Source organism: Acipenser ruthenus, chromosome 8 (assembly GCF_902713425.1).
Source record: "Acipenser ruthenus chromosome 8, fAciRut3.2 maternal haplotype, whole genome shotgun sequence".
NCBI classification, from domain to species: domain Eukaryota; kingdom Metazoa; phylum Chordata; class Actinopteri; order Acipenseriformes; family Acipenseridae; genus Acipenser; species Acipenser ruthenus.
Window position 1 is genome coordinate 34,118,064 of NC_081196.1, and position 24,344 is coordinate 34,142,407.

The 24,344-nt window shown below is 37.6% G+C and overlaps 1 protein-coding gene across 1 annotated transcript; it reads right to left on the bottom strand.

Moving 5' to 3' along the window:
• Window positions 1-2,009: 2,009 nt before the first annotated feature.
• LOC117406436 (transcription cofactor vestigial-like protein 3) lies at window positions 2,010-7,503 on the bottom strand. The gene is made up of 4 exons (XM_034010449.3): window positions 6,993-7,503; window positions 5,450-5,720; window positions 4,074-4,580; window positions 2,010-3,677 (listed from the first exon to the last, which is right to left on the bottom strand). Exons 1-4 carry the CDS (start codon window positions 7,125-7,127, stop codon window positions 3,634-3,636), a joined length of 957 nt encoding a protein of 318 aa, XP_033866340.1. The 5' UTR covers window positions 7,128-7,503; the 3' UTR covers window positions 2,010-3,633.
• Window positions 7,504-24,344: the final 16,841 nt, after the last annotated feature.

Here is a 24,344-nt window from a genome sequence, read left to right on the forward strand (position 1 = left end):
ACGGCTGTCCTAGTTTCCATGTTTTATTTCCCGTACACATCCCTGTAACCCTGGTCAAGTGCAGCTGCTGCTTGCATGCCTTGTTCAACGTGAATCCTGCTCCCATGTCTGATTATATCAGTGACAAATTATAGGCAGGCCAGGACACAGCTGTCTCTGAAGTGACTTAAACCTAACATAGAGTGCATAGTACAGGCAGTTAAGAAAAACATTGCCCTTTCTATGACTGTACCAAAGTTTTTAGTCAGTTGGGCACTTTACAACGCTGCTGCGGAAAGAAAACGCTCCTTGTGGATTTGAAAAGCTTCTTTATGATATACTAACAATATGACCCTTTCACAAGACCAACAGTATTGCTGGAGTTATCCAGTTAATGTGATAAGACTGCAGGCATACTCTATGACTGTGATGGTAGTCTAAGAGTGTCCATTAGCTGGGCATTTAATGGTGCACGTGCTACTCTTTATTACAGACAACATTAATGACCTTTCATTGCTCTTCTTATCTTGTGTAATTTAAGATAGAAAATCTTAATGTGGATTTTAGGCTAGTGTGCAGCGTTTAATATCTTCTTTCTTCTCCAGTTTAGAAGGGCTAATATGTAACAGCCACCCTGTTTGACTTCATTAAGCTCAGGTGCTACATGGCCCTGGAAATTCAATATTTTAAAATACCCATAAAAGGATCAAATCAACAAGACAGTAATTCCAAATGGAGAGAGTGTGATACTAACGGTATTAAATGATAGGACAATCGGTTTTAAGTACAAACATACAGCACATCAGAGGTCCACCTAGTTCTGGGTTTCAAAAGCACTTTGGATGCACATGCTAGGTGTCCTTCTTGACGTTGTGGCTGTGACACTGACTTGTATAAATGTGCTACACTGACATCCATCAATCTCTTTTTCAGTGTGAGCGTTGCACTTTATGTTGCCTGACTGAAGCACTTCTATTTTACAGAGAAATTACCTGTCATGAAGACAGGTTATTTAAAGCCTCTGCATTAAATTGCATTATGCATTATTTATATATTGTTTTATCTACAAGAGAACCCTTCACATGAATTGTATTATGTCTGTATGATTGACTCACAGTATATCTAAAGTGAAACCTTTGGGGCCACCAGTACAGAATATGGCTTTAGAGAAAGCTGTGCAAGTTGACTCGGAATGGGGACAAGTAAAACATAGTAACATGTCAATGAAAAATGATATACTACAAGACAAAAATACTGGGCAGGGAAATAATTTGTGTGTAGTTTGACAACCCACAACTCCTGCTATCTTGCTAAACATGATTAGATCAGTAAATCCCCAAATGAGGCTACTGCATTCTTCAAATCCGACACCCTAATCTGTGACCCCACAGGTAACAAGCTGTGTGCCTTCTTAGAACCTATTAGCAGCTATCTGTCCATCAATTCCAACAATTAAACATTTCTAAAATGAGAAACATTCCCATTGCTAAAATGTATTTTGATACATCATTTTCCCAAGTAACCTATACTTGGTAGCAATTTATATTATGGTGGCATACATAACCATGTAATAAAAACATGGTAGTAACTGGGTAACTACCAATAGTTCCTGCTTTTACAATGTACCTCTAACTAACTAACACAAGAGTGCTCACAAGACCATTTCCATTTTATTACACAGTAGTTCGGTCAGGAAAACTGCGATAGAGAACAAGCTTAAAGCTTAGGCAACAAATACAATGTTATACATATTTTCAGTACATCTTTGGCCTTTGGCCTCGCCCTTTGACGTACCCCTGCCTGTAATTTAGTTTGCTGATAGTAAAGAGGCTGACTGTAGGGAAGCCATGGGCAGGGGAGCTGGGTAACTGCCCTCTCCCTTTGATGATGCTGAAAAACCAGGTGGCCCTTCTAAGTGAGTTCCCTGCCTGAACCACCACTTTGCTAAATTTACCATGTAAGCACAGTAACCATTGGCAATGGTTTGTTAGCAAAATAAACATTAAAAAAAAAAAAAAAAAATCTTTCATATTAAATAATTTTATTAACAAGGACACATTTACAACTCGCTTTACAGAAGAAACAATTGGACCAGAACGAATTGCAAACAATAAAAATGTGTGGAATAAGCCAAATAAAATCCACAAGATATATTGTACAAGAACGCTTGCTGCATACACAAGAAACACAAAACAAAACACTTGTAAACGAGACACTTAAAATACACTGTTAAAATACAGGCCATAAACAGCACTTTTTTGCAGAGCTTCACTTTTTATCATAAGCATTGAGTTTGCTAAAAAAAAAATAATGCTTTTTTTCAGCAACAAAAAGCTTTTCGGCAAATGGCTTAACTGTTGCTAAAAATGATTTTGCTTAGAAAGACCTTCAGATTTTTCCTAACCTCTAAGACATTGGATTCAACACTGTACAGCTGCCTGGTATAGAAAATACATTGTATGTTGAAGTGCAAAAAATGTAAAGGTAATTAAAAAATGTATTTATAACTGTTTTCCTTGACATTCTTGACACATGTACTGCATGAATTTAAGCTGTTATTTGTCTTTTTTTTATTGAGGAACTATAATCTTTATTTCCAAAATTTCAAACAGAAATATATCAAATATATTACACAACCCTGTTTAATTTAACTGAGCTATTTTACTTTTACTTTAAGTAATCTTTGGTGGAATTTACTTATGATTCATAATTGAACTACATCATTTAAAACAAATCTCATGTAAATGGTGCTTTTCAGCTAAGCCTTTATGGAAATTCATGAATTCTAATAAAATCCATACACTGAGGTTATCAAATCTTGTAATGCATTGTATGCTAACCCAAAGTACAGGAGAAAATGTGACTGCCAATAGAACTCAGCAGGCCAGATGGCACATTGATAATTCCATTGTGTTAAAAACAAATGTTTTTCAACAACAGTTACCTTGTAAACAAATCACAAAAAGTAAAAAACAAAAAACCCCCACATACATAGGAACATAGCGCTACACATTAAATAATAGCACCTAAAAAAGCAGTCCTGTTTTTTTATCATGCAAAATTGTCTTCATTTTCTACCCAGTGCTTCACATACAAAGGTTCTTTAAACAGAACTGTACACAATTATCACAAAAGATGTATTTATTTAAAAAAAAGACCTTCATGTTTAGGAGAGAAAAAAACTGTTTCTCAACAGGATATTCTTTACAAAAATATATATATATACATATATATATAGATCAAAATATACCTCTTATCGTCCCGTAGTAACAGGATCCCAGCAAAATAAAAGAACACTCCTCTTGAAATGAGCTTGTCTCTCACAGCACTTGTGCTTGAAATGAAAAAGTGTAATTTACTCTTAATTATTAGCTTTCCCAATTTCTTGGTAGTGCGAGCCAAGGCATCTCAGGCAGGCTTGTGAATTCCTCTGTTGAACATCAATGCGCTCCACACGAATTCACGTGCCGGTCTCCGGAACATAATATTCTTTAAAGATTAAAATTCCATCATCCCTGTTTAAGGAAAAAGACTTAGTCACCTTGCCTGCACCCGTTCACTTCTGCAAGAGGATTTCCAGACAATTGTAGGTGTTTGCTCAAAATAGTGGTGCAAAACAGGACTGTCTCTCAGGTGCTACAACACTCTTCCTCTTCAGAACCAAGTGGACCCTTTGCCTTTGTCTTGGTGTTGCAAACCTGGGGAAGAAACAACGGTGTCACTTAAAGAAACACTTCCCAGTTTCAACATTATTTGGAATAATATTTTATAATTGCATGTCAGAAGCAATATTAACCGTTAAATATTAAATATTAAATATCTTCTACTTGTATTAAAATGATGTTTACCTAATCATAATCTTAATTAAAAGCAGCAACATGCATACATATTAAACAATATATAATTCTAAATGATTGCCCCCAAAAATTGTGTGTATAAGGAAAATGAAAAACACATCTTTTTATAACCACTTTAAAATCTGATTAAAAACACATGCCAAGACAACTTCAATGTCTGGAAGGAATGCAATGTGTTCGATTAAATTAACCCTGCTCAAGTATTCTCTTATTTCACTATTATTTATACGGTCATACCTGTGTCGAAGCCGACATCGACTGTACTGTGAAAAGCTCCGGCCCACAACTGGGTGGCAGTGGTGGCGGAGGCGGGTTCGGTCTTTGGGTTGTCACCCTGGGGGGTGGGGTTGCGGGCTGTGCGCACCGTGGGGACCAGCAGGGGGCTGTAGCGGGAGTCCAGGTGGGTGGAATGGGGGTGGTGCAGGATGTGTGAGTGGTGAGGGTGATGGTGTGGGTGGGAGTGGGGGTGCATGTGTGAATATATGTCGTGGACATGTGTGTAGGTGGGGCTAGCTTGTGATGCCAGCGGGTAATGCCAGGAGTCTGAGACGGCAGGGGCAGGGGGCATGGCAGGCTGGTGCAGTGCATGGCTGGCCCAGCTCGGAGGGTCTGAAGAATGGAATGCACCAGCAGCTGCACCAGGGAACTCCGGATGAACTCCACTGAGGCAGTGGGGAGCCTGAGGCTGGTACGAGGTATTCCAGAGAGAAGCAGGGAACTGACTTCCGGACAACGTGGCTCCTTCTGAAAAAAGGCAAACAAACAAACACCACACGTCAAATACAGCAAAGCAATAATAGGCACTTGGAAAGACATCTAAAATGAAGTTTCTTGAACTTACATTTCTAGTAGTATTGAAATCTGTTTGAAGATACTTGTAGAGATACTTGTATTCATTATTTATTTTAGTGTTACCAGCGACATATTTTAATTTAAAAATATTTTACTTTCAGTAGGATATCAGGTAACAAGAGGATACATATTTTTTTCTAATCAAAGCCAATAAGACTAGCTCAGCTCTGCATACAGTATCAGGCCAGTTTGTTAGTTTTCTTTTCTTTTTTCTCTTTTTTTTTTTTTACAAAAATAAGCAAGTGTAGGCGTTTCTGATTATGAAAAATAAAATAGTGTGCACATTGATTGAATGCATTTTTATTTAATAAAAACTCAAATGTATCTCTTTATTATTTTTTTTTGGAAGCTGCAAAGGTGTAAATAAAACACCCTGTATTAGTTTGTTTTAAAATACATCAGTACATTGACTAAATTCAAATGGTTTAATATTACACTCCAAAAATAAACTTAAAATTATTTAGTATTACATTCATCACACTTAACACTGTGATATGATTTTGTACTACATTTAAGTGATTTATTAATGAAAAAAAATCTTAAGCTTAAAAAAGTGTGTCCTGTACATTAATTGTGAAACTTTTGCAAAAAGGTAATTATTGTGAAGTTAATTTTATAAATATTCACAAAAATAAATATAGAATTGTTTGACAGCTATATGAAGTATTTTACCAGAGTTCAGAACCAGTTTAAAATAAGTATTTGCAACTAAAACATTTCATAAGGATACTACAATAAAATAAACGAACCAAAAGCCTTACCTTTCCACAGGGAGCTGCTTGTTGTCTTCTGGCTTTTGAGGGCTGAGGGTTCCAGGCTGAAGTTGCTGGTCTGACTGAGCGCTCTGCTGAAGTGCTCATCCACCACATCGCTGATCTCTCCCTGGAAGTAAGTGAAGAGGATGCATCTGGAGCTGAGGTACTCTGTCTCCGCTGGCTGCTCCTTCGTCGCCTCCTCCTCCTCCTCCTCCTCCTCTTTACTGGCTGCAGGGGGACCCAGGGACTCATACATCTTACTGAACGCTGCTAACTTCTGTAAAAGAAGCAATGAATGCGTAAGGAACCTGCGTATTCTCAGAAGCCCATCCCCTACTATCTCACAATGCCCCTCCCCACACACACATACAAGAGGCAAATGTAGCTATAGTTATCTAAAAAATCTAGTTGATGGTGTGTATCTTTAAGCTATCCAAGTGTGAGAGATCTGATTACATGGGATGTCTTCTGTGTAATGTCTTGGCTGTGTAGGGTTTTAAGAAAAAGTTCTAACACTTTAATACTAAGATAACTCTCATGAGTTTTGGTCTGTTCTGTAGGTGTATATTTTTTTTTACTAAAATGTCCAACAGAGAAACCATCAGACTTTCTGTTCCTGACAGACTGACTGGCAGAGGCTGAGTATCACCTCAGTGCCCCAAACTGAAGCTCATTATGGTCGTGGATGCTCGTTTTTCTAGCAAACGTTCTGAATCAGGCCATGTTATTTATTAATAAAGCACAATACAGAACATGGAGAGCCAGTAAGTCACTCTAATTGCTATTTTGCTGTGGGACTTGCAAATAAAATTACTAATGACTAGTTACAGATAGATTGATGTGATATGCCACTTTCCCTGTAAAGCCTGTATAAAACGTATATATTTATTTATAACCAGTCTGTGATAATGTTCTCAGTCTGGGTACAACAGAAATACAGCTTACACAGGAAGTGCACAAACCCTTAACTGTCATCAATATACAGTTTAGTTTCACATAGTGAGGCAAATGGTGGCCCTAATCAGTTTATTATTTAATGACACACAATAAATTAATACAAATAAACCGCATTATAACACTCCTAGGTGGATAATTCATGTTAAAGTATTTTTTAAACTGACAGCTCAATAACAGTACATGTACAATGTATGCCTTTAGAATAGTATTAGGATTCTGTAACTAATATAAATATAACGCTGAACTGTTCCACAGACCTTGTGCTTCAAGTGTGAGGTTCAAATTGATCTGTGATTAGTAAGCACGATGCTAGCAGGGCACGCGTAAAGCTTGTGTAGGAATGCTATTGCGACCGACACAAAGTGCCTGCTCGCTCCTGCAGAACGACAGTAAGGATTATTACTTACATGAGTTAGTCGAGCGAAGAACTACTGGGCAACAGGACCCCCAACTGTTATCTTTTTATAAGTATGTTTCCTTTGACAAATAATCCTGCAAAGCGCATTTAAACACTAATTGCGCTTTAGAGATCACATATTGTTTGCCTTTACTGATGATATTAATAACGATAGCAGATAAATGATGTACAAACCTGCTGATTCTGGTGGTGGTGGTGATGGTAGTATGCTGCTTTATATGCTGCTGCCGCCGCTGCTGCTGATGTCGCTGGTAAATACTGGTGCGCTCCATAAGGCTGATGGTGATACATAACCTCCAGACAACTCATTGCAGATCAGGCTGATCGCTGGTGCTATCAAGTAAGGTAAAGCGGTTCTCAAACTGGGCTTGTGCCCTGACACAGCATCGTCTCTATATAAACCTGCGGCCAGACAATGGAACTTTGCCCGGAGTGAAAGGTTTATTACCATAAATACAAAAGGATGCCCATTGAAGTTATTCACTCCCAGCTCCTCTAAATAGGATCAAGGAGTGGAAAGTGATCGCAGGCAACTCCAATCCACTCTCTGAAGTTCGGGGGTTCGAATGATTGGAGAAAAGTTTGTCACTGAAGTAAGTGCCGATTGGAGGACGCGGTTGTGTGGTTACACGCCCTCTTGCTGCTCCTCAGATAAATATGATGGGGGCGGGTAATTTGCATTTATACAGGCAGCCCAGTAGATGAAAAGAAGGAATAGCGCTCTGAAAACCTCAGGATATCAGAAAGACTAATAGGTAGAGAGACAGACCATCGTTCACATTTGCTGGAAAGAAGTCGTAGTAGGTATACCCAAGGCTCGATACGCACGTCACAACTGCGTTAAACTGCATGTACATCATGCCAACTTGGAACCTGCATGCTGAAAGTAACTAAGTCTTAGGAATGTGTTTATTACGCAGCTTACTATGGACATTACAGTTTCTGTAAAACTCTGTACTGTTTAGGCCAAATTGAAAGACAACGATTCTAAAAATGATAGAACGATGAACACACAATTTATTTTACACATGACTCATAGGCTATAACAACAGCTCTATTTTATTTATTTAAGTTATGAATAGCTGTAACATTCGAAGAACATCAAGGTATATCAGACTACATCAAGCAAATTCATCTTTCCTATATGACATTGTAAAAATTAACAGTGTACACTGGAAATCAAATGTTTAACAATTAAGACCAAATCTTATGCAACAGATTAAGAACACATTTTAGTATTAAATACTTTACACAGTAGTTTATACTTTACATTGGGTGTACTTTTTTTAGCTTCTAAAGTATATTCTCAACAATTAAAACAAACAAACAAACAAACGAAGATGTGTTTACAAATCTAATATGTATAAGATGCATGTTAAATTCCTAAATATATAGTTTAACAATGCATGAAGTGGAATGATGGACAGTACTCTTATCTTCATGTATGGAAGAACATTTATTGAAACAGTGCTCATGTGAAAATCTACTTTATATTTAGCCCCTAACAGGGAACTCCCATCCCTCAGCAGAGATATAGAGCTTTCTCTGGAACTGTTTTTTGTTTGTGTTCTATAAAGAGCCATTGTTATACAAACCCCTGATCTTCTCCCTGCTTGTGGTCCTGTTTTGATCCAGCCAGCCTCCAAGCGCACCCCTCACAGTTACTGGCTGGGTAACCCAGAGGATTGCTGTGAATGATTTTGAGCATTTATTATTATTATTATTATTATTATTATTATTATTATTATTATTATTTAGCAGATGTCTTTATCCAAGGTGACTTACAGAGACTAGGGTATGCGAACTATGCATCAGCTGCAGAGTCACTTACAACTACGTCTCACCCGAAAGACGGAGCACAAGGAGGTTAAGTGACTTGCTCAGGGTCACACAATGAGTCAGTGGCTGAGGTGGGATTTGAACCGGGGACCTCCTAGTTACAAGCCCTTTTCTTTAACCACTGGACCACGCAGCCTCCCATGTGGTGTGTAATGGAAACAGACCTGCCCAGTTGTTTGTGAGAATACTTTACTAACTATGAATTCTGTCCATTTCATAAACATCATCGAAGAAAGGGAAGTGGAAATAAAGTAATATTAAAACAGAATTTGAAGTATTCTTCTTATTTATCTACTAAATTATGGAGTCAGCATTCTCAGCTTACTGGGTGGAGCTGGTTTGTTTAGTTTGAACCCTGCAGTTACCAGCAGCCAAATGCTTAATGGTGGGGTTGATGGGTTGAAACCTTACAACTCCCACATACAGTTTAATAGCAGTTTGTTTCTTGGGACTAATCTGTGCCATTAAATTGTAAGTTGTTTTGTTGCAGTTGCCTCCAGTACGGAGGTCTTTATACAAGTCATGTATGGGTGGGATTCAGTTGGGCACCCTGTGGCTGTAGTCAGGTCCATCCCATTGTAGTGTGCAAATCTAAAGGTTATGATGATGTTGTATAACACACTGGTGAGGCTACGCCTTTCAAATCTCAGAAGATGACCAAGTTAACTCCAGCCAATACTTTAAGCATAGCACAGACCAGAGGACACAATTAGAAACTGTGTGGACAGACTTAGGGCAGAGGGTAGGAGATACATCTTTACACAGAGAGAGTGGTGATGATATGGAATGGGTTACCTAGCCATGGTGTTGACGCTGAACCATAGGGCTCCTTTAAAACTGTATTTAACAAAGTTTTGAAATCGAAAAGTGATTAGGAGCCGGACGAGCACTGACAGACTGAATGGCCTTCTCTTGTTTGAAAATGTTACTATTTTTTTAAATGCTCTGCCCACTGTGCCACTCGTAGCCTTGGAAGGGGAAGTAAAAAAAAAACCAAAAACATTTAAATACATCCTTACATTTCACCCCCCACTCCACACCTGCTTTATTTGAATTTAACAGAGGCAGAACAAACACATTAGAGGCTGTGCCCTTGCCCTTTACAATGCACACACTTCCTCCTGATTCAGATCTGTGAGTCATTCCTCTACTGAAGAATCTTAAAAGTGAGGGACTAAGGAAGTAATTCATTGAGTAGTATGTCTTATTAAAAAGCCAGCCTTAATGTGTTCTGTTCTAATTTAATAAGCATGCATTTCAAATGCATTTATTTGAACTATACACGTCTATAAGGCATTTATGAAAGCAAGAATTACTAATGAATTAAAGCTAAAAAGCTCATCAGTAAAATCTACAGCTATGGCCAAAAGTTTTGCATCACCTAGATTTTTTAGAATTGAGACATAATTAAAAAAAACTATATGAACATAATTTAGATATTTTATTTAACATCATGTAATCAATTAAACTACAAAATGATATCGCAAGAGTCTACCAGAAGCCATAATAGTAGTAGTTTTTCATGTTAGATTTCGTCACATTTTTCAATTTTTGTCAGTTTTTTTGTTAAGTATATGGAAAACTGCAAAGCAGTGTGTAGTTCAATGTGTTAACATAACATTATTCAGCAGGTTTCATTCAACATGGTAATTCTATAGGGTGATGCAAAACGTTTGGCCATAGCTGTAGTTTTAGGCATGTATAAAACTAGGGTTCAGTAGCTCATTTATGATAAAAGAAAAGTTACTTTATTAGGTAATTAAAGGGATTTATACAGTACCATCTCTTTATTTTCTGAATATTTAATTTCTGCAACTATGGCAACTGTAAATTAGAAAATGGAACATTTCTATACAAAACCAGAGGGGACAGATATACTAGACACACACCCATAATTTTCACTTAAAAATCCACCAGACTTCAGCAATTTTGATTTCAGTCTTCAGAAGGTGGTAACATTGATAATGACATTAGTTGGAAAATAGAAACAGCAAGAGATAATGATAGAGAACACACACAATAGGATATTAAACAGGGAAGACATTGATTTTTAGGAAAATGTAAATGGTAAAACGTATCCCTTTAATAATGAGCAGAAGGTTTATTGTTATGTTGTATTCATGAATAAGAAAATGGCTGTTAAGTGACTGGTAAGCTAACATTATTATCAGTCCATAATTAGTTTGTAAACCAAGCTTACTACATGTCTCCAAGCTGATTGTCTCTTGTTAATTCATGAGCTATTTGCAAATCATACTGGGCATACATTTACCTGGTAGTTTAGGTAACAAAGAGGAACTACAGTTGATTCTTTTTCATGAAGGTTCTCTTGATAAGGCTCTATTTTAAAGGCAAATTATCAGAAAGGACTCAAAAGATGTAAGCAACAAACAATAGATTATATAAACGATCTTATGCTAAATGAACAAATGAACAGGAAGTTCAACCAAATGTCCAGGATCTTTACTCATGTTGCATTGAGAAATAAAGTAGCCCATATTAACAAAACTGCCAAAACAAAAAATGTAATTTCTGTATTTTTTTATTTTTTTTTATTGTGGTAAATGTATCTTACAATTAGCAGCTTCTTGTTACCGAGTCCCAGTAGGGAAGAAAAGAATGCCCCCTCACACTGCAGATTGTGAGATTGTAGTTTTTGGGACTCTGCAATTGAAATAATTGAATACAATCCCAGGATGCTCTGCACAGGGATCCAGCCAACCTTGAAACATCTTCAATTATTTTAAAATGCAGGAAACATGTCATGAAAATCACTTATATATTTAATAGGTTTAATTAATAGTATAAAATAGTAACTTATTAACATATCAAGAACTGTAATTTCCAACAAAATGTAAACTTTGGAATAAACTAAATGTATTGTAGTAATGCAATGGTATTTGTAAAATGATCTTTCTAAAATTGAATGATGTAAAAAAAAATTTTATATAGGTATATGGCTTGCTTTAATAAAAACAGGTATATTTCTTTCACTGGCATTGATAATAGCTTGGCAATAGCGTTGTGGGATGCTCCTGTTAAAATGGTGTATGTTTTCATTGTGAACTTTTCTTCATTGAGTGCAGTGTTGTGTTCTTCACAGCTCTGTGGTTGGGGGTCTTTACATAAGGCTCCACGTACAGCATGTTCAATGGGGTTCAGGTCTGGCAAGCTAGAATCCAGTCCATTCATTCAGTCCCATTATTTTAGCGTTAATGGTTGACTAGACACATGAATCATGTAATAGGACAAAAAGCTCATAACAGAGTATACTTTCTGATATGTGTTTTTAAGAAACCCATTATTTATACTTTCAAGTGTCATATACATATAAGAGTTCCTTGTGAAAGCATCAGCACAGTGCGGACCAATGGGCTCTATTGCTTAGCTTTGACTCATTCATTATAGAAAGAGTATTGATTTATTGAAATAAGGAAAGTTTGGTATGCATAAAACTTTTCTAGACCTAAATTAAGCGATATCTCCAGCTATTATGTAACAAGGCTATTATTGGTCTGTCCTTGTTTTGAGGTCCTGCATTTTAATAAAAAAAGTCAGTTAAGTGCTGCTTCCAGTATGACTGACTCAGCCATTTGTCTCGGTGACAGTCTGCTGCCATTTCTCTGTCAATGAGGTTTGCTTATCCAAAGTGCACTGTGTCATGTTATCACAGAACAGTAGGATTTGGAGTCCCAACAAAAACGAATGGCAGAGAGATCCCATAACATAGTTCTGTATGCACTCTGTTGAAAGAAACCAACAACAGTCAGTTTGGTTTCATGAGCATCAGATTTAATCAGATATCATACTCTAAATAACTCCTGAGTGAATAAGGACCGATATTTCTTAAAATATGCCTTTTCACCTCTTACTGTAGGTCTGTATGAATCTTGGGGGGGGGGGTTCTATTGTTATTGCTTTACCATTGTGTGTGTAGTGTATGCATAATTATATACACATTCTCCCATCCCTAATAAGTAAAAGGACTAACAAATGTGGAGAAAAGATTTACTCAATGCATCAACAATCATGCTGTACACCTTAGTGAATGAAGACCCCAACATGGTAGTCAGTCAATTGCCAAAGCAATCTTAATGGAAAGTAAGCACAGCCTTTGACAAGGGTTTTCTGAGTGCTTTTAAATGGCAGAATTCCACCTACAGGCAGTACTAATGAAAAGGATGAAGACCAGGCAAAGCAGAACAAAAGACTAGATACTGATGTCATGATTAATTTCTGAGTACACCTACACTTATTTGAACGACTAAGAAAATGTCCCAAGCAGTAATTGGGGAGTATGAGTTGCTTGAACATCCAATAATGTTTTTGTAAAAATGTAAAAAGAAAGCTTAGATGGAAAATAGTTCAATAACTAAAAAAACAAACCTCATAATCCTTACTGTACCTTATATACCTTCAGCTATTAAGTCCTGAGCCCCTAAATTGTGCCAGATTGTGTGGTGGTTTTATGATGTACACTAATGTCCAGACAAAAACTGAGGCCAACAATTAATTTCACCAAAGGGGATTATAGAGATACAGTACTGTGCAAAAGTTTTAGGCAGGTGTGAAAAAATGCTGTAAAGTAAGAATGCTTTCAAAAATAGACATGTTAATAGTTTATATTTATCAATTAACAAAATGCAAAGTGAGTGAACAGAAGAAAAATCTACATCAAATCAATATTTGGTGTGACCACCCTTTGCCTTCAAAACAGCATCAATTTTTCTAGGTACACTTGCACACAGTTTTTGAAGGAACTCGGCAGGTAGGTTGGCCCAAACATCTTGGAGAACTAACCACAGCTTCTGTGGATTTAGGCAGCCTCAGTCGCTTCTCTCTCTTCATGTAATCCCAGACAGACTCGATGATGTTGAGATCAGGGCTCTGTGGGGGCCATACCATCACTTCCAGGACTCCTTGTTCTTCTTTACGCTGAAGATAGTTCTTAATGACTCGCTGTATGTTTGGGGTCGTTGTCATGCTGCAGAATAAATTTGGGGCCAATCAGATGCCTCCCTGATGGTATTGCATGATGGATAAGTATCTGCCTGTACTTCTCAGCATTGAGGAGACCATTAATTCTGCCCCAAACTTGCAAGGAACCTCCACCATGCTTCACTGATGCCTGCAGACACTCATTCGTATACCGCTCTCCAGCCCTTCGGCGAACAAACTGCCTTCTGCTACAGCCAAATATTTCAAATTTTGACTCATCAGTCCAGAGCACCTGCTGCCATTTTTCTGCACCCCAGTTCCTGTGTTTTCGTGCATAGTTGAGTCGCTTGGCCTTGTTTCCACGTTGGAGGTATGGCTTTTTGGCCGCAAGTCTTCCATGAAGGCCACTCCTGACCAGACTTCTCCGGACAGTAGATGGGTGTTCCAGGGTCCCACTGTTTTCTGCCAATTCTGAGCTGATGGCACTGCTGGACATCTTCCGATTGCGAAGGGAAGTAAGCATGATGTGTCTTTCATCTGCTGCAGTAAGTTTCCTTGGCCGACCACTGCGTCTACGGTCCTCTACGTTGCCCGTTTCTTTGTGCTTCTTCAAAAGAGCTTGGACAGCACATCTGGAAACCCCTGTCTGCCTTGAAATTTCTGCCTGGGAGAGACCTTGCTGATGCAGTATAACTACCTTGTGGATTGTTGCTGTGCTCAGTCTTGCCATGGTGTATGTCTTTTGACAGTAAACTGTCTTCAGCAACCTCATCTTGTTAGCTGAGTTTGGCTGTTCCTCAGTTCCAGTTTTATTCCTCCTACACAGCTGTTTCTGTTTCAGTTAATGATTGTGTTTCAACCTACATATTGAATTGATGATCATTAGCACCTGTTTGGTATAACTGTTGAATCATACACCTGACTATATGACTACAAAATCCCTGACTTTGTGCAAGTGTACCTAGAAGAATTGATGCTGTTTTGAAGGCAAAGGTTGTCACACCAAATATGGATTTGATTTTGATTTTTCTTCTGTTCACTCACTTTGCATTTAGTTAATTGATAAATATAATCTATTAACATGTCTATTTTTGAAAGCATTCTTACTTTACAGCATTTTTTCACACCTGCCTAAAACTTTTGCATAGTACCGTATGTCGTGAAAGTTAAGGAATAATGTAATGGGCAGTGTTGTGTAATGCACTGTCGGTGTGATGAGATTAAAAGCTCTATAACCACAAATGCAGACAAATCAGCTCTTCTACATAGTGGTTAAGATGCTTGCTTGCGGTGTGTGAGGTTTCTGGTTCAAGCCCGGTAAGTAGCTTCAAACTCCACTTCCCTATTTTATTTAACTGTCCCAATACTCAATCTGAGTGACTATTAACTGCAATTACTCAAACATAGTTTTGCATTTCTTTTTTTTATTTTACCTTTTTTAAGATGCTTTCAGCTGAGTTCAGGAGCTGCTCTTCAGTTTTAGTTGTGTGTCATATATATATATATATATATATATATATATATATATATATATATATATATATATATATATACACACATACATATTTTGCAGAAGTATTCACCCCCTACCAATAATGTCACATTTTGTTGAATTATAAATAATGTATGCACAGTTTTTCAAACAAACTTTTTTTTATTGAAAACTGTAGTGGTTAAACTGAACACTGTTATATGAGGAGGAGGTTAAATGTCAGCAAAACAGTACTTGGTAGAAGCACCTTTTGCAGCAATTACTGCTATGAGTCTTTTTGGATAGGTCTTTACTAGCTTTGCACAGTAGGATGATTAAATTTTTGCCCATTCTTCATGGGTAAATTGCTCCAGTTCTGATAAGTTTGTTGGGGATCGTCGATGGACTTTGACTAGGCCACTCAAGAACATTAATTATCTTCTTGTTCAACAACTCCAGTGTGGATTTGGCTTTGTGCTTCGGGTCATTGTCCTGCTGAAATGTGAATTTCCTCCCCAGTTTCAGTCTTGGCTGACTCAAACAGGTTTTCCTCAAGGATTTGCCTGTACTTTGCACCATCCATTAACCCCTCTATCCTGTCGCTTCCCAGTCTCTGCTGAAGAGAAGCATGCCCATAACATGATGCTGCCACCACCATGCTTGACAGTTGGGATGGTGTTGACTGGGTGATGTGCAGTGTTGGGCTTGCGCCAGACGTAACGCTTGGAATTTAGACTGAAAAGTTCAATTTTTGTCTCGTCTGACCACAAAACCTTTTTCCACATGTTTGCAGTATCATCTACATGCTTTTACGCAAACTCCATACGTGCTTTAAGATGAGGCTTTTTGACTAATGGCTTCTTTCTTGCCCCCCGTCCATACAGGCCAGCTTTGTGTAGGGACCGGCTTAATGCTGATGTGTGAGCACTGACTCCCATGTCAGACACAGAACTTTGCAGATCACTCAAGGTCATTGTTGGCTTCAGAGTGATCCTGAACCAGTTTCCTGCTTGCCCAGCTGCTCAGTTTGAGAGGGTGACCTGATCTGGGTATTGTCTGGGTGGTATGATGCTTCCACTTCTTAATGATGGACTTCACTGTGCTAAGAGGGATAATCAGTGTCTTTGAAATTCTCTTGTACCTTTCTCCTGCTCTGTGCCTCTCTATCACTTTATCCCTGACTTGGTCTTCATGGTTGCTTTGTTGGATCACTATGAGTTGCAGCTTGAGTCTTTATATACCTGAGGGAAATTATCTACAAGTTAAACCCCTTTGAGTACACACAGCCTGAAACCATTTCATTAATTTTCAAACAAATCATTTGCACCTGAGCTGATTTAGGGCTGCAGTAGCAAAGGGCTTGAATACTTATGCAACTGAGATGAATCTGTTTTTCTCTGTAAATCTTACATAGGCTAGATCAGACAATTTTGTCCTTATAAAAGTATGAGTCAGTGCCAGCTAGTGATTTTAAAACCAGCACAAAACAACTTAGATGCAGTTAGGAACTGTTAAATCCATCTACATTTTCAGAATATGTATTGTCTTACCTGTTTAATGTCCAATTATATGTGTAATGTATCATTCTCTGTTTCTGCTTGGATTGTTATTTACTAGGCTTACTAACTAATGTCCTCTTTTAACTGTGTGAGTGCTTCTGAAAAGACTCCTAAAAGCTGAATTTCTGAAGTGAGGTGGTTTCTGCAACTGTGGCAACTGTGAGTAGTAAATGACCAAATCTCTATGCACAGATTACAACCTCAAAACCCTAGTGGTCATTTTTCAAACCACCTCCGTTTAGAAAGTCACATTTTAATTGGAGAGAATGAGAGAAAACACGTGCACTGTAACAGGATCTTAAAGGTAAGAAATGCAATGTTATAAGAATGTAGGAGATCTACACTAATCCTTTAAATTATAGGGTTAAGATTTGTTTGAATTAAGCTATATTACCCACCGGCGTAGATTTAGCTAGGGACGGTAGGGACATGTCCCTACCAATGTCAAGGGAACGTTGAATTGTCCCTACCAATAATTTTGATAAATCTGAAACGTCTTTTGTCAAGTCATTTTATCTGCTCCACAAAGGGTTAACTCTCTCAAGCCCCTCCTCGTTACTCCTCCCTCCTCCAAAAAAACAAACAAAAAAAAACGCTAATTTGATTGGCTTAGGCCCTTCCATAATGCATCACTGTAACACGGACTCAGTGCGTGGCTGAGGTCAGGGACCAGCAGAGTGTGTTGTTTTCTTAGAAGTGCGAAAGTGCACAAGGACTCGGGAGTGAAAGGTAAATCTCCGGGTTTAAAATAAAAAAAAATCTAGTCATTCTTAAACGGTGTATATTGTGCCACAATTTTCACATTTATTTTAAAAAATAAGAATAAATATAATCAGTTTAATTCGATATTTAGTTTGTGTTTGTTGGTTAATGAGTTGTCACATTATTTCTATCCTCCTCCTTCCTCCCTTTGTAACTAACTTACTCCTTGCTTGATATTTTTGTATCGTGTGTGTAAAAAGCGAACACGAACATATGTATTTGATTGAATGGACAGTGTGACTATCCAGGCAGCTAAATAAATGCACTATATTATATAGGCAGTAATAAAAATATATATATTAAAAAGTCAAATTAAACGGGGGGGGGACGACGACACATATACAAATACATTTCAGTGGGGCGTGAATAAAAAAAGGTTGAGACCCGCTGGCTTAGGCTGGACTCTGGAAAGACGCTCATCTGATGTTGCCGCTTGCCGGTCAGTCTGATAGGAGTGTGAGCCACTGACTGAATGAAAGCCAGGTGCCGGGCTGAAGATATTGTCAGCTCATCAGCAACATAGTTTGAGTGAATAAACCTACCGACCTACCTACCTACCTATTAAGTTAGCGACCCATTGCTAGCTGCTAACCCCACGTCCTTGGTGGCTAGCTAGCTTGTTTCACAGCTAAATCATTATGTGTGTGTGTGTGTGTGAGAGAGAGAGTGTGAGTGTGCGTGAGCATGTTTTGATATCGTCATCCAACTAACGTTAGCTAATCACTTCAATTTGGCTTTAGGTGACTAAAGCATAATAGCAACCAAAAAAAGAAAGATGGACATAAGGAAGTTTTTTTTACAAAAAGTCAAAGTGTAAGTAGGAAGATGTCGTTAAAGTAATAAACACAGTTGCTAATGATTCTCATAGCAAATGAAAAAAAAATGTACTAATGAAGTTAGCAGTCATACTTTCTCTCTAAACAGCATGCATCAATTTATCATTTTATCAGGTGAATGAAGCAGTGCAACCTGGTAAAAGCAGTACAGAGGCAGGTGGAGCAACAGGGTCGCCGGTGAGTAATGGCTGAGTGATTATAACAGTGAAAGTGTTAGACTCAGTTTTGAGATATATTATTGTTTGAGGCACATTGTGATATGATAGTAGGCTAATGCTGTATAGTAATACTCAGCAAATAAAGTTAGCATAGCCATATATTTTCTCTCTATATGACATGCATCAATTTATTATTTTATCAAGTGAATGAAGCAATGCACACAGGTACGAGCAGCAGCACAGACACAGGAGTGGCAGGCAGAGCACGTAAGCATGCATGTGCTCATGCTTGTAGCGCCAGGGGTATTGGTAGCTTACAGTAAGGATGGGATAGGTTATAATTCAGGTTATTAGTAATTCTGTAGCAGGGATGTCAAACCAACTTCCAGGAGGGACACTATCATAGTGTTTTAAGTGTATACCAGCCAACTTCATGTCAATCAGATTGTCCTCGATTCATGTCCAGCATTCATTTCAAGCCACCAGAAGTTACCATTTAACAGCTGTCTCCTAAAAAATTTCTTCCCGGGGGGGCATGCCCCTGAACCCCCCTAGCGACCGTGACTCCGCCCCCCTAAAAAATTGTGTCCCCACCAATGTTCAAACCAAACCTACGCCCTTGATATTACCCAAGGGTTTTGCTGCCTCCTGGTGGCAAGAAATGTAATTATTAAAGGTTACCTGCATTTCAACAACTGGTCAACCCCAATACTGCCCTTGGTGGATCCATGGGAAACTCAAATGTAACTGTCCTCTGTGACTTAACTCATGGCAGGTTAAGTGGACATGCTTCATTGGTAATTATACCAAGTTTCAGAGCTTTTACAGTACTGTACATGTCTACACAGATTTAAGTTTGGTTTTATGAAAGGATACACTACCTTTTAATAACAGATTCCTGCATATTAATGAAATGTATTGTGTCGATCTGACCACCACCTCTGCCCTGTTTCATGCAGTTGAATTTGTTAGGGGGAAGGTAGCCACTGGGCCATGTATCCAAAAATGCATTCTCTAATTCTTTTATCATTCAGCCAGTATTTAAGCAGCACCAATAGTGCTCTGTAGCTTCAAATGAGGGCTATAGTTTTGAAAATTGGTGCTAAACTGTTTTGAAAGCTTAGCACCAGACAGCCTACTGGTGTTAAATTATCAAACCCCTCCCTAATCAACCCCTCCACCATAGCGCCAAATTTGCACTCCTGAAAATGTTACTTGGAATACTGTAAAATGAATATTATTAGAAGGGAACCAGTTTTCTGTGTGCAGGGAATATAAAACAGAGACATGTAGAATACATAATAATGCAATATTATTTAGCAGTATACAACAGTTTTACAATAGTAAAACTTTAAAATATTGTTAGGCAGGTTTTACTGAAGTCTACATTTGTAGATAATCCCTTACTGAAATTAGAAGACACCTCCTTGACAGACAGCATGGTACACCCAGGTACCTTCTGGTACTACCAATCATAGTCATAGTGACACACTGCAGTACCTTATCACAGTATTTTACTGTAAACACCCAGCCTCCTTGTCTGCAGTGTAGAAGGGGCTCGCCCTCACACAATGTATGACTTCAAATGTCAGAATAATTGGTTAGGTAGAGGAATGTGGCTTTCCATGAATGCCTTTACTGAACAACATCAGGTTAAACAAACAACATGCTAGATTATCTTGCTTTGGGCAGTAACCACAAAAAAACCAAAAGGCAAGATGCCACAAAACACTCAGTAAGTTTCATGGATATCAGACTTTATTAAATTAATCTAACCAGCCTTTTCAAAAGTAACCAGTAACTCCTGCGTTCAAGTTTACTGGATCACATTACTGATGTCCTTGGGTTGAGTGCAATCAAATGTTGGATGTACGGTGTAGAGAACACATATAGGTCGTATTTAGCATAGCTGTTCCTAAAATGACGTTCAATTTAGATACCTCTGAAATGGCAGTTTGCTGCTTAGGTTGTTATTTATAATCCTTATCAGTCCTAATGATTAAACAGAGTAGCTGCACATCTAAAAGCTTTAGCACAGCGCCTTCAAATTTCTGAGCATTATTTCTAGTAGATTCATTTTAATATTGAAGCATTCCTCCTAATATAATCCCTGTGTTCTATAATAGAAGCACTAGCCTACTTTATGCTTGGGTTCTTAGTAAGAAAGCATGCCTATTATTGTAGTTCAATGGCTGTGCAGCAGAAATTGTAAGTGAACAATTGCTTAGTTTACATATTTCAATCACTGTAGCCCATTATCCTTTGATGTTTTTTAAGCGGTACTTGAACAAGCACTACTGTCTTTGTTTAATATCTAGTTAGTTTGAATAGACTGCAGTGTGTTACTGCACATTATTTTAGAGTTTTTTTGTACTCATGCTTTGCATGTTATTATTTAGCCTTATATATTTAACTGTTAAACTGCATATTGCTTACTGTAAGTACTAGAAATATATTAAATATGTATTATTGTTGAACCCTATTTAGCTAGCAAATAATTAGCTTTGGGTTTTTCAATTTTTTTCTACAAAGGAGAAACTTGCTCAGTGTTTAATTTAGGGGTTTTTAAAGTGTTACTGAATACCCTTTAATGTTATGTATTACTGAAATATCTTCAATGTAATAGCAATTGTTTTGATATTTTTATTGACATACTCTGGGTCATAAATCTACTTTATCAAATCTTCTATCTGAATCGGCAGAAGACAAAAAGACACCATGAAAACACTCAGCATTTGTATCCAAATAAAATGCACTTATTATATCGCGGACGCAGGTCTTTTTTGCTCCAGCAGTAAATGAATACACATTTTCATTCAGCCCATTTCATAATCACATAGAGAAGTTCCAAGGGACTGGGCAAACATGGTGACAAAAAGCAGAGTTGACTTTATCAGTTCATTAATAACCTTGCAAAATTAAGCTTTTCAGGCTACCAATAGTAAAAAATAAAATAAACACCTGCTTTGTTAAATCATGCACTTTTTTCATTTACAGTACAGCATCATTTATTTTAATTTATTATCATCTGCCATTGCTCAGCAGAAAATCATGTAAGGTGAGATGAGTTTTTATTTTTTCAAAATAATGTAACAAACAACTGACACTGGGACTTTCTATTATGTGCATCTGTGTTGAACTGTGTATTGCAGTGCAGTCTGCAAACTGTGTGCAGGACTGTTGCACGACCCCGCAGCTGTGCTATCCACGCGTGGGAATGATTCTGTCTGCAACATGATGTTTCACTGTTGGGGACTATGCATGCAACGCTCACCAGAAATGACCCCTACACTCAGGGGATTGTTTGGTGCACCTGGCAGGAGCTAGGGCAAAGGCATGGACAGCCTCCATATTGTTGCAATTGATGTAGGGTTGGAGTTGGTGTCAGGGTTGCCAGCGCCGCTTAAAACTAACAGAATTGGGCTTCCCTGTACAGGCAGTTCATTTTCCTTTGTCACTTTTAGCACATATTTTGGGCTTTTTTTCCTTCTTGGTCGCTTATATCAAAAGTAAAAAAGTAACACATATTTGTGGTCAATGCATGCATACAAAATTGTAGGCTCCCAGTCTATAATCTTCCACGTATGCACACTTATCAGCCTTAGACCCCTCCCCCTCCCATGCTGAATTTTGCAATGGGCATTTATAATTTCTAGAAATTTCTCAAATACAAAAGATTTTAGGAAAAATCTTTTGTAGCACAAGTTTTGCTTTTCTGGATGAAGAAAAAAAAGTTCAAGAAATAGACATCTACAATTATTTATTTCAGCAAGATTTTTTGCAGAAGTATTCATACCCTTTGACGCTATGATAGTATTTCAATATGGTAATGCAGAACCTAATTCTAGAAAAGTCTTGAAAATGCTGGATTGTAGGTTAACTAGAGAGTATAAAAGGGTTAGGCATAGAATGATTGCTGTCATTTCCAATAAGTCAATGTGGGAAAAAGTAGACCTTGAAGACCTTAGACAGAAAATTATTTGTCGTCATAAAGCTGGAAAAGGATACAAGAAGATTTCCAAGCATTTGAGTATCCCAATTTTAACATGGTACTGTCACAACGCTCCCTCGGTCTGGAAGAAAGAAGGTTTTTTCACCAAGAACAAGTAGAAAAATTGTGATGAAGGTTAATAACAATCCGAGATTGACTGCCAAAGATATTATAAGTGAATTGGCTGCAAGTGGGTTTAATGAATTCAGAAATAAAAAGATAGGAGTTATATAAAGTCAGAAATAAATCTAAATGACGAAGTATAGATCAAATCTATTAATTATCAACCTTAAACATCAGTATATACTTGTCTATAAAAATAGCAAGATTACTTAAAGCTCTTCATGTAAATACATGAGTTACATCTAATTGCTAGTTCCTTTATCAATGTCTATGCTTAAATGTAGCTTAATTAGCAATTAGGTTTCAGTGTAAAAGTGCAGATCAAAGGCTATACTTAGCAATCCTTAATGTCTGGGTAAACAGCCTTCTTGTTGAGAATTGTCCCTTTAAGTTTCCTCTCGTTCTGTTCTTCCACCATGAAATCTTCAATTCCCGAAGGAATCCAATAACACAGTCTATGTGTTTGGTCCGCATAATCTTCAATCCCAATGGAATCTAACACAGTTCATGCTCCGGTAGATTCTAACTTGTTTGCTTGAACAAGATTGGTTGATTTGCTACAGGTTTAACCCTTTCAGGACCAAGGATCTTTCAGTGGGATACTCCCACAAAACCAGGTGCTTTTTGGCTGTATTTGACTTTTCCTTTTTTCAGAACACTCTGGGAAACATTATAAAGTATTTCAGAAACCATACAAACTTTTTGCTTTTTTTCCCAACACAACATTTCTTTTTTTAATTTTTTATTATGTATTGTACTTAGAGATACATTTGTAAAAATGTGTTATTCTATGACCCAAGGGACCTTACAATACCTTTTGAAAGTTTTGTTGAAAAATACTGCTGTCTGGGCATATTACAAAACATTGTTTCACCTGAGTGATTGCAATGACATAATATACATTTATTCTCAGGGTCTTTATAAGAAATAATGGACACTACTTTCGGTTATTTTCTCAAAATAAATATTTATAAATAAAATAATAACTATTCATTCCATTATTATCAGTAATATGGAAAAAAACGTACCTCAAAAATGTAGTTCATAAAATAGTATCTGCTAATATCCACTTGTTTCTTGATATTTATAAATGTAATATATATAAAACACAGAATAAATGTTCTAATATAACTATGTCAAATACAACAGATTTACAGCATTTTCCCATATCTTTTTTTTACCTCTAAACAAGTTTCTCTGAAGCAGGCTGTGATGTATTTTCTCTCCATGTTGCCAACAGTGTTGCCATATTGGGCGGGTCACCCGCCCTCCCGCCCAATTGGGCTTGTTTTTTTTTCATTGTGCTGGTAAAATTTGCATTGTGCGGGCGATTATATTTTGGGCTACTTTTAGACCTGTGGGCGGGTAATTCCAAGTTTCTGTGTGAGGTCCGTACATTTGAAATAAATGCCATAAGCACATTTAAAATAAAGTAAAATTCAATGATTGTCACCAATACACTTCATACACATTCAGTCACACGTTAATCCACCTTAACACAACCATGCAGTAATGATTGACAGTAGCAGAAACCAGCAGCATTACTGTTTTGTGTAAACTGAGCGAATACAGCCAATCATACATGAACAAGGGGAGGGGATAATCCTTGCAGACCTGTCAGATGATATTAACAGACCCAGCCATTGGCTATCAATGTCAATGTCATTGTCAGTATATTAACGAATGCAAAGACCGAGTGTGTGAGTATTTTCAATGCAAATGCTTAAAGATGTCAAAGTGGTCAAAATATAAATAAAACATACCGAAAAGAATGGGAGTCCAATCCCGAACGGAAACGCTGGATTGCCTCTGTAACCGGCGACGAAACAAAAGCCTGAAAATCTTGTGG

Bases quoted from the DNA above. Each gene is read 5' to 3' on its own strand.
- LOC117406436 (XM_034010449.3), bottom strand. From the start codon at position 7,127: ATGAGTTGTCTGGAGGTTATGTATCACCATCAGCCTTATGGAGCGCAC. The intron at 5,721-6,992 runs GTTTGTACATCA...CTTCTTTTACAG, and splicing joins ACCACCACCAGAATCAGCAG to AAGTTAGCAGCGTTCAGTAA. The intron at 4,581-5,449 runs GTAAGGCTTTTG...GCCTTTTTTCAG, and splicing joins AAGCAGCTCCCTGTGGAAAG to AAGGAGCCACGTTGTCCGGA.